Source organism: Squalius cephalus (assembly GCF_949319135.1).
Source record: "Squalius cephalus genome assembly, chromosome: 10".
NCBI classification, from domain to species: Eukaryota; Metazoa; Chordata; class Actinopteri; order Cypriniformes; family Leuciscidae; genus Squalius; species Squalius cephalus.
In genome coordinates, this window is record NC_137131.1 from 15,810,086 (window position 1) to 15,821,466 (window position 11,381).

General features: G+C 40.1%; 1 protein-coding gene across 7 annotated transcripts in view; it reads left to right on the plus strand.

The window, feature by feature from the left end:
- Positions 1 to 9,870, plus strand: part of pde4ba (phosphodiesterase 4B, cAMP-specific a) — a 162,452-nt gene extending 152,582 nt beyond the window's left edge. For 6 of the 7 annotated variants that reach the window (XM_079883659.1, XM_079883660.1, XM_079883665.1 and 3 more), the window contains 9 exons: positions 4,635 to 4,728; positions 7,048 to 7,223; positions 7,315 to 7,413; positions 7,508 to 7,672; positions 7,764 to 7,863; positions 7,946 to 8,100; positions 8,222 to 8,344; positions 8,502 to 8,684; positions 8,782 to 9,870. In XM_079883659.1, the coding sequence (XP_079739785.1) occupies positions 4,635 to 4,728; positions 7,048 to 7,223; positions 7,315 to 7,413; positions 7,508 to 7,672; positions 7,764 to 7,863; positions 7,946 to 8,100; positions 8,222 to 8,344; positions 8,502 to 8,684; positions 8,782 to 9,147 (1,461 nt within the window). In that variant the 3' untranslated portion in view covers positions 9,148 to 9,870. Of the gene's footprint in view, positions 1 to 3,152; positions 3,689 to 4,634; positions 4,729 to 7,047; positions 7,224 to 7,314; positions 7,414 to 7,507; positions 7,673 to 7,763; positions 7,864 to 7,945; positions 8,101 to 8,221; positions 8,345 to 8,501; positions 8,685 to 8,781 lie in introns of those variants that run through there. The other variant, XM_079883664.1, reaches the window with a different exon arrangement.
- Positions 9,871 to 11,381: the final 1,511 nt, after the last annotated feature.

Consider the following 11,381-nt stretch of genomic DNA (forward strand, 5'->3'; position numbering starts at 1 on the left):
TTACTTGGTGGACTTTTCGAGGACATAACTGTTGCTTTCTGAACTTTTTTGAGCTTTATTGATGAAAAGTGAATGCTTGGAAAGGTTTTTTTATTTAGTTTTTTTGCACAGTGCTTTCGCGTATTGACAAGTTACATATGGGACAGTGTGGATGAAATAGCAGTGGTCTTTAAGAGAGGATGTGTTTTACAGTCACAGATCTAGAATCTAAACCATTCTGAGCCCTGTGATATTGAACTAATGCTCTCAAGTCAAACTACTCTTCCTGCATAGATAGTTTGGTTGTACACAACGAGTACCAATATCAGTTGAATGAGAATTGTTGTTAAAATAGTTGTAGTGTAAATGTTCATTTCATTTTTGCTGTCTTTTTCTGATCATCTCAAACCTTAGAAGCAATTTTAAAGCTTTCAGTTCCTTTCTAATCTTAAGCGATTTAGCCTGTTCTTTGTGTGGATATAATTGAGACTAAATCAGCTAAAAGTGTTTTAATCTGTAATTTAATAACTAATTTATTCATTTACTCTGTCCAAATGTTGACTTCACACATACACGCATCCATGCACACATATAGTTTAGAGGAAGTGTAACGTCAGGCTTGTATCCTCAGGCGGTAATAGTTAGCACACAAAAAGTTTCTTCAGAAGCGGTTATGTCATTATTGATGTTATTGTTCTAATATACCAGAGAACCCATTTGTCATCTTGATGTGCGTCACAGCCTTTCAAAGTCGCCTTCCAGCCATCGTCATATATCAATCACTGTTAAGAATTTGCCGATTTTGCAATTATGTGCTTCTCAAATGACATCATTCGGTGCAATAAAAACTCCCACAATTTCTGTCCAAGAAACTGATTGGGGTTTTCCCCACTAGATGACTAGATGATGTACACAAGACATTCAGATAGCTGTAATTAAAAAACATTAGTGTATGTAGTGTCATTTACATGATACATTTGAGTATAGAGAAAGATATGGTAAGAAAAAACAATCTCAATTGACAGAGGACAACTGAAAAGTTAAATGTATTTTGATGATTGATTGACTCGCCTGTCCTGCATCAAACGCTGATTTATTAGACAAGGTCATGATGAGAGTACAGATTGATTGAACATGCCACCGGCGAAAAGTGTGAAGTGACCAAACAATCTATCTCACTTAACATCTGTGGGTTTATACTGCCCACTAGTGGAGACAATTAAATAGCATCCTATTGCTAAATGTCCTATTTTAAAGAAATGCACAAATAAAATCTTACCAGCAAGTATTATTCTGATAATATTTGCTGAAATTGATGCCGATGGGTAGTTGACATGTCCTGTGGTGTCACATACTATACTCCAAAACGGTTTAAAACAGCATTTAGCTTATTATTTTTTAATTATAATATAGATTTTGTGAGTTAATGTTAACTGAGATACTGAAGGGAATTTTGAGAGACTATTTTTATTAAAAAGCATCACTTTGTAGGATTATTTAAATGAACTAGTGTTGGAAAAAAGGTGATTAAATGGTGAAAAGGGGGAAATGGTTTCAGCACATATGCATTTTTTACATGCCTCTAAATGCATTACGCAGGTAATCCTAGCTGATGGAATTGGTTAGCTTTAATTGAGTTTTTGAATGGCGTTTTTCTACAGAATGAAGGTCTTTGAGAATGACATTCCCTTCATTCACCCTTAACTCTTCTCAGAGCAGAAGTCGGTGCACATCTTCTCCCCCCCCCCTACATCCATGTTTCTCACAGGGCTTAGAAAGAGCCACTCGCATGGATTTTTTGATACGGATGATAAGAAGAAATGTGAGCCGCAGAAGGCACGGTCTATGATATGTCAGAGTTGTTTACAGCTCTGACTAGACATCTCGCGCACTGCTGAGGAACCCCCACTGCAGCATAATGCAGAGATTCTCCTCTATTTTCCATCTTTCTCTTTCCCCCCTCTCTCTCCCTGTCTCCCTCCCACTCTCTTTTTCTCATGAAGGCGCATAAACACTGACACACACATTTCACACGGATAATCCAAAATCATTGCATGAATCCTTTTAGCTCCTCAAATGTCTGTGTTAATCAGTCTCTGCTGCAAATAAACAACGAATACACTGTAAAAAAAAAAAAAAAATCTTCGAAGTTGTAAATAAAGCTAAGAAAATAGTATTTCAGTCTTTCTACTTCAAACTTTCACGTTTAATTCAATGTGTTCTTTGCTGTTTCTTTGTGAAATTTACTAGCAATTTCTGAGTGAAAATCTACTTTCTGTTGGTTGTGAAATGCACCATTTTATCCGTCGTAGGCGAGTGTGATGGAAAGACTTGGTCTGGACTGCTGGCTTTAGTGGTTTTGGACACTTTTAAGATTGTCCATTTGGAGGGTTTTCCCTGTTAATGGACTTTGCCCGTTTGGGCTATATCAAGGACGGCTCATTGATTTTGTCCGTCTGCCCTCCTCCCCGTTTTAATGATTCGGGGGGTTGATTTGGCAGATGTTATTGAGACGCAGTGGTGTCCTCGTGATTACTGGGCTGCCATCTTTGGAAGCTAGGGAGGGAGGGAAGCCTCAGCGGCAGCCTGTGTCACATGACACTGTTGCCATGGCGTTGGGATGTTGGCGTAATTGGTGTTCGGATGTAGACGGGGGGGGGGGGGGCAGAGAGAGAGTCGTGGGGGGCTGTTGATGTCACCGAAAAAAGACAAAGAGAGGCAATTATCCAAGTCTTCTCTCCCACCATACTCTACAGTAAAAATAGCACAGGGCTCCATATGAAGCTTTGTGCATTATAGCAATGCAATAAATAAGAGTGACCGAGCCTGAAAGAACCCAGACTCATCTAAAACTCCTATCTTCCCTGCATCGCCTTTGCAGTACAAAAGGGTACTAAATGTTGTACTCAATTAGGAATCCCTTGAAGACAAAGGGTTTTTGGGTTTTTGTTCGCAAAAAGCCAAGTGTGTGCAAAAACGTCCCTCTCTTTCTGTTCTGTCTTTTTCCTCGCGTGATTTCCCCGCATAACAAAGCGGGGCTCCCCCTCTTCTCTGCCATCTCTATGTCAAATCATATGTGCCTATGGAGCGTGTTGCTGGGGCTGACAGACTCGAGACTGGGGGAGAGACGCGAGAGGGAGGGGGCGAGAGAGAAAGACCGAGAGAGATGATGAAAGAGCGTGAGCGTAGTGCTGCAGCAGAGCGGCACTAATCCAGCAGAGGAAGACCCCCCTCCAGCCAGATGAGCATCCCAGCGTTTTTTCCCCTCATCCCTCCCTCCCTCTGCTTTACTGCTCCTTCATCTCCTCCATAATTCATTGGCACTTTCAGACCCTCTGCTTCGCTTCTAGCTCCGGCCGTCGCTCTCTGGATCCTCCTCCAGCTCAGGACGGGTGTTCCCATCCGCTGTTGGCCCCCTGCTCGTATCCGCAGCCATGGAGAGTCAATGCTGGAGCGATTCGGCCGAGAGCTGCCATGAAGACAGCTCGTATCTGCTCCTCAGCTACTAATCCATACCAAGCAGAGTAGGAGAGGAGAGAAGAGGGGATTTTTCGTTTTTCCCAACCAGAAGAATCCCTTTCGTCTGCCTCTCTCTGGCTCTTTTCCTTTGTGGTATAGGAGTGCGCTGTTGTGGATTTCGGGAGATTAAATACGATCCAAAATGCCTGAGGCCAATTACCTTCTCTCTGTATCCTGGGGTTACATTAAGGTGTGTATGGTGGCTACTGAGCTGTTTTCCGGTTTGCTAATGGCAGTTGGTTTTGGTTTGGTGTTTGTTGGTGGTCTATGGAGACACTGAGGAGGAAAACCTACAGCAAGTCTCGTTGTGTGGCATCCTGTGCTGGAATGTCTAGACCTGAGCTCTATATTGGGCTCTTCTTTTTATATGAATCTGTTGTATTTTGGCTGATATGTTGATTTGGATGTCAAAAAGCACATCTATATAGGTCGCTTTTGTGATTTATCCATTTTTAATGATGAAGCTTAAAAAATTTGAGATGTGGCGCAGGATATGGCTGCCGTTTTTTGACTTATTTAATTATATATGCATTTGTTTATTTATTTATTTCCAACATTGCGTCTTTTTGGTACCACATCGTTGTTTTTGGAACATATATCCATACATCAAATGTGGAAAAAATGCAAAGAAAAATATTACGTAAACTTTGACAAACAGTTTGAAAATTGCAATTTACTAATAAAATCTCAACCAGTGTCTACTTTGTCTCTTGTACTGCATGTACCTTCTTCGGTCTCCGGACATTTGTTACATTCTTAATGCATTTGCATTTTTTATGCTTGGTATTAGAGATTTAAAAATAAGATAAATTAAGATGCATGAATATTTTTAAAAGGAGATATTAATATTTCAATATATTAGAATTTCAGTGTTATATATCTACAGTATATCTATTTATATATACTACACACACACACATATACTGTATATATATATATAATTTATTTGGTCAAATTTAGTATTGCATACCCCGTACCCCATTGTGGTTTTGTATGTAAATGCATGTCCATATATAAAATAATGTTAAATATTAATTTTTTCAGCACTTTGGGGAAAGGAAGCCCTACTGAAGTCTCAATGTAGAACCTTTTGAGTTTTTTTTTAACTAATGATTCTCCCTCTCTATCTTTTCCAGTTCAAGAGAATGTTGAACAGGGAGCTGACGCACTTCTCTGAGATGAGCAGATCTGGCAATCAGGTGTCGGAGTTCATCTCCAACACCTTTCTAGGTAATCACACACATATTCACTCTTTCAATAAAACACCCGCAGCCAGCACTAAACATTGACTATATACCGAATACGCCATTGTGGATTGAATTTGGGCTGCGTCATTTCCAGAGCTGAACTGAAGTTTAGACTCGCTGTAAGATATAGGCTATGAAAAAGTGAGAGGTTTGATAAGTTAATTATTTGCGAAAACTATATTGCATTAAATGATCAGACGGCACAAAGGCTCAATTTGTTTGTGGAATGCCGTGAGATGGCATCAGACTTTCATTTCTGCATGAGGAGAGAGATCCCCAATGCAGCAGTTGGAAAAGAGGAAGGGGAGGGTGGAAAGGAGAGCAGAATAAAAGGAGGGAGGGAGGGAGAGATAGAGGGGGATGGTATTCTGCTGTAAAGTAATGCTGACGGTGGAACCCCCAGCACGGAACATCCAGGCAAGAGAACCTGTGACTCATCCAGCTCCTGTGTTCTCATCGAGACTGCATCTCATAGTCACACGAACAGGCACACATTTGTCCCATTACACAAGATATTAACTCTTTGAGATCCTGTTTCACTACAAAAATCATTTCTTAATCTGTATTTTTGTCTTTTTTACAATTTTTTTAAAAACATTTTTAAAACAAGAAATATTTACTTAATTTTTTTATAAACTATTATAAAAGATAACGCAGCATTTATTATAATTACAAATAAATTATGCTAATCTTATACTTATCTGCATATGTAAATAGTTTTTCTTTCTTTAAATATAAATGTGACTAAAAGTATTGATGTTTATGTATAAAACCAAATCTATTACGGTGAGAAAAAACTGACCACTGATTAAAAAAAGGCAAAATATTGCTTTAAAAAATATATATTTTTGCAGTGTAAAAATTGAGATTTAAAATTTAATGAAGAAATGTCTGCAAAAATATTGGTGTACAACTTTGTGGGCGGGTTATTTGGGACTAAAAGTGGTTTTATATTCCAGGGATTAAATGTTAGCTGTGAAACATCTGTGTGCTGTGTCACGTGTGACTGCTCTCTTAATGCCTCTGCGTTTTCACTATCTGCATCAAAACGTGTGAGTTTAGCAGAGATAGTGAGATTAAATCTGACCCAAACACAATGTCGCTGCTTTTTTTTCTCTCTCTCTCTTTTTCTCGAATCTTGGATCTGTGCGCACAGTCTGCATATGTGGCTTGCCTTTGGTTATTTTTTTTTTTATATATATATATATATTTTTTTTATATATATTATATATATGAGAAGGAAACATGCGACAGTGAACCCTGAAAGGAGGGAGACAGAGAGGCGAGAGACAAAAGAGCTCTGATGGATGTTTGTGAGAAAACAAGCAAATTGGCTATAATGAGCGCTGTGGATGCTCCTCAAGATAAGATCGGAGACATTTTCTCTTGATCGGGCATCTTTACCACTAGAGAAGGAGAGAAAAACAGATAGAGGCTTTCAAGATGAAAGACAAACTCTTCCCATAACATATTACCATTCCCAAACCATTCATAACACAAAAGTACAAACATAGCACCATTCCCATTCTTATCTTCCATAACCGAGAACATGGAAATAAGAATACTGTCCACTCAGGGCCTGTGGCTTCTTGGGAAAAATTTGGATTAGAATTTCCACATGAGAAAATCCTTAACATGAAGGTTTATGGCATTATTAACTACATTTTTGCCCTCGAGATACGCCCTTCGTGTGCTGTCATTGTTTTTCAATTGATATCTCCTGAGGGTTGACCTTTGGAGATGCCATTTGAGGCAGACACAGGCTCCCCTGCAGTTTGTTGACAGGTCTGTCACAGTGAAAATGGAGAGTGGAACTAAAGGAGAAGGAAAGGAGGGGCAAGCCCCGCTTGAATAGCTTAGTGGCAAAGTCGCTCTGAATTGGGTGTCTGTTCTGCCTTTCAAGGGCAGCGAATCCTGAGAAGCACACGCACGGAGTGCAGATGTGAGCTATTCAGCTATGGCCCTGCACCTGGGCCGAAGGCGTCTGCTTACGTCACTCAGGGAAACATAATACATGGCCACCGGTTTTCCAACAATGGGCTTTTGTGCGGACATATACAGTATGTGTCTGTGTAAAAACTACAATTAAGAGTTTGAGTTATCTGGAATGTGATCTACCAACATCTGACACACTTGTGCATGTTCTGTATAGAAAGATTTAGGGACCATCTTGGTTTCTTGGATACAAGTTAGCAAACGCTCATTTTTCACATTTTCTATGGAAATTTGTGTTTATGGTTAATAACCACCAGGAAAATGTCCAAAATGGTTCTAATCTTTTGGTTTTTGCTGTTCCTTACAGACAAACAGAATGATATGGAGATTCCCTCGCCTACACCAAAAGCCCGCGAGAAGAAGAAAAAACAGCAGCTGATGACTCAGATCAGTGGAGTGAAGAAAGTGTCCCACGGGCCCATCCTCAACAGCAGCCTCGCTCGCTTCGGCGTCAAAACCGACAAAGAGGATTTACTGTCAAGGGTAGGTAGAAGACTAATACTTGCTCTTTAGTGGGTTTGATTGTAAAAAAAAAATCCTGTTGATCTCATGCCCTTGCCTCTTCCCTTTCCAGGAATTAGAAGACCTGAACAAATGGGGCCTGAACATCTTTACCGTTTCAGAGTATTCAAACAACCGGCCTCTAACTTGCATTATGTATGCCATTTTCCAGGTCAGTTCTTCCTCCAGCCTATGACTTCCCACTTTTTGCAACAAAAATGTAATAATGTCCAGAATTGTAATAATATTGCTTCTCTCTGTAACAGGAACGAGACTTGCTCAAGACGTTCAAGATCCCAGCAGATACATTTGTGATGTACATGATGACCCTTGAGGATCACTACCACCAAGATGTGGCCTATCATAACAGCCTTCACGCTGCTGATGTGGCCCAGTCAACTCACACTCTGCTGTCCACACCTGCACTAGATGTAAGAACGCCTTTTCTTTAGGCACAATTTTAATATTTTTTTCCCTCAAAAGACTTCATGTATCTCACCATTTTCAATCTGTCCTAAATAGGCTGTCTTCACCGATCTTGAGATCCTGGCAGCCATTTTTGCGGCAGCCATCCATGATGTGGACCACCCTGGTGTTTCAAACCAGTTCCTCATCAATACAAGTGAGTGTTCTTAAATCCCAACTAGAAGTGTAAATTTCCTGGTGACACATGGACTAATTGAGTATTTGCTCATTTCTTACAGACTCCGAGTTAGCGCTCATGTATAATGATGAGTCGGTTTTGGAGAACCACCACTTAGCCGTGGGCTTTAAACTTCTACAGGAGGACAACTGTGACATCTTCCAAAACCTCACTAAGAAACAAAAGCAGTCACTCCGAAAGATGGTCATCGACATGGTGAGGTTCTTCCTTCCTTGCTTCCTTCCTTCCTTCCTTCCTTTCTTCCAGGCCATCTGCTTCATTTACACTGCAATGATTGATATGCTAACACATCCTGCTCAATGTTCCCTCTCAACAGGTACTGGCCACGGACATGTCTAAGCACATGAGCTTACTGGCCGATCTGAAGACCATGGTAGAGACGAAGAAAGTGACAAGCTCAGGAGTTTTACTTCTGGACAACTACACAGACAGAATACAGGTACAGGTCTTCCTGTTTTCCATCCCCTCTTAGTGAAACTAATTTTCAAACAGTCATTAGGAAATCCAATGATGTCAGAATCTCCAGCTAAAATGATTCAGATAAATTAGAGGCACATGATGAATTACAATTGGCTGAAACTTTGATGTTACTTCAGGTTTTGCGGAACATGGTTCACTGCGCCGATCTGAGCAATCCCACCAAGTCTCTAGAGCTGTACCGCCAGTGGACTGACCGCATCATGGATGAGTTCTTTCACCAGGGCGATCGAGAGAGGGAGCGTGGCATGGAGATCAGCCCCATGTGTGATAAACACACCGCCTCTGTGGAGAAATCACAGGTTAGTTACTGTCTGAGATGTAGCGATCTGATGGAGAATATCCTAGAATACCCTACATAGTGCCCTACGACATCTAATGTGTTTTTTCTCTCTTCAGGTGGGATTCATTGACTACATCGTCCACCCGCTATGGGAAACATGGGCTGACTTGGTCCATCCGGATGCCCAGGATATCCTGGACAACCTGGAGGATAATCGGAACTGGTACCAGAGCATGGTCCCCATAAGCCCTTCCCCGCCCTTCGACCAGGCTGACAAAGACGGCAACAGCGGGGGTTCAGGCCCTGACAAGTTCCAGTTCGAGCTCACGCTAGAGGAGGAAGACTCAGAAGGCACGGAAAAAGACGAACAGAGCCAGGGAGACGAGGAAGAGGATGTGGAAGAAGACGACAGAGGGGAAGAAATGGAATCCACTACACTCATCCAGATAGTTACTGAAGACGCCTCACCGGTCGACACATAAGACTCAGCGTCCCTTGATAGGCGGTAGCTATTTTTTCCCATGCAAGAGGAGAAATCTTGCAGTTGATGCTTTTTAAAAAGCCCACATGGGGTGATTTTTTTAGTCCCCCGTGGGAGGAGGATGTCCTGCCCTCCTTGCACTTACGTTTGGAGACAGTTTGTAGGAGCTCTCAGGAAATAAATGCTGCAGACATTTTGGACCTGAACGATTGGCAGGCGACTTTGATAAACATGAAGGATTGGGGCCAACGTGAACAGTTTGTTTGGTTGTTTACCAGGTGGTGAGGAGTAGACACTACTGAGAGGACTTTTTTTGTACCAACACAAACTTTTTGTAAAGCTATGGGTGTGTGATGAGGTCAAAAACGAACTACTGAAGAACAAGTATTTGTAAAGAGAGAAACTGTTTACTTTTCTGTACCATTTGTCTAAAGACTGTGTGCCTTTTTACTATTGTCTTTTTAATAGTCTTTTATTTATTGAACACATTTTAGTATAACTGTACGTTGAAATGTTTTCATTTTGTAAAGCAAACCAGACCGAACCTGCAGAATTGTTTTATATCTACGCTGGAGAGAGAACTTAGTGTCTTCCTTTGTTTGGCAATATAACTTAATAATCCAAACATCTGACAAACGATCAGAAAACTAAGAAATTATGAAAGAGGCACTTTCTGTTTATTCTATCTACATTTGTGTCAGACTCCGTAACTATGAGCACAAACTGTTTATTTGGAACCATACATCATCCCATTCACATTAGGGTAAGAAAGCTGTTAGGCAAATGCATTGTTGCACAAAAAACTTTAAATGCCCTTAAGTATGAAGACCCCATTTACTTAGATTGTAGAACAAAATACAAGCACCCCCAAAAAAATCAAATCACAAGGGGTCTCGTAATGTACTAAAATCACAGGGAAGCCAAAGCTATATTGACTTAATTCACATTCATTTGCTTTCAATTCATTATAATTGTCTTCCTTACAGCAGCCATTTCCACCCTTCCCATCATACCTTAGAAACAGGATAAAGAAAAACAGTCTAAACTAGCTTTTGTAGCTTTTTACACACTTTGATATAGAACTTTTCCTCATTTGTCTTCTTAACAAAAACAACTTCCTTTCTCCGATTGGCTCACTTTAAAGGTGGGTAAAAAATAATAATATGTAAACTGATTCCCTTCCCCATCTTGTAGAACACCAAGATATGAAAAGAAAAAAAAACTACAATTTCAACATGCCAGTTTAGTAATGACATTGTAATGGCATTGTCGTTTCATACATTTTGTCACCGTTAAGGTTTAAGTTTGTGTGTAGTTCATGCTTTAAGGTACCTTATTAAACTACCTTATGCTCAAAGTCTCAACAGCGGAAACAGTTAATGGCCAAAGTAGCATGCAAAAGTATGTTTGTGCGCACATATGTACATGTTGTCTACACATTACTGTGTTTGTGTGTATGAGCGTTCGTGGCGGCGCTTCATCACCAGCACACGCTTTTCACAACTCCTTCCATTCTCTTTGTTTATATGTGCTCAGATCGGTCCTCTACTGTTTATAACAGTGTATTTATTACTGTTAAATGTACATAGGGAATAATGTTTCTTTGTAAATGGTTTAATTTATATGCACTTGCATTACCGAAAATTGGTGGTGTTTCTTGTGTAGTGGGCTCTTGGACTGAGTCTGTTTTATTTAGTAATATTGTTTATGTTTTAATATAAATAAATATATATTATATATACTATGTATGAATATATTGCACAATTTTCAACTGCCCAGAACAGTAGCCTATGAGACACGCGACCCATTGGTAAAGGGGAGAGTCTGTAGATAAGACATAAATACATACTGTAGACATCTGTCAGATATTAGAAGCTTTGTGTATCACTGTTTGGTGTAACATCGATAAATCAGTATCTCACGAGATTCTCCACAGAACGTGGCCCTCAAATATATACAACATTTTGAATGGAGATTGCTAAAAATGGCTCAGAGGTGGCATGTAAATGCACATTGACAGGGGAGGAATTGGTTACCAACATCACAATCTCTGAACCACAATGTGAAATCGATATAATTACGAAAATGTGATCTGTAATTATTTGTGCTAATGTGAACTATTTTTCTGACCTTGTTAGCAGTTTTGAAATTCAAATTGTCAGTAAAACTTTGTTAATCTATATGTTTGAGATCTTTTGGTCCGACTTGCGTCCAAAGGGATTCAACAGAATTAGT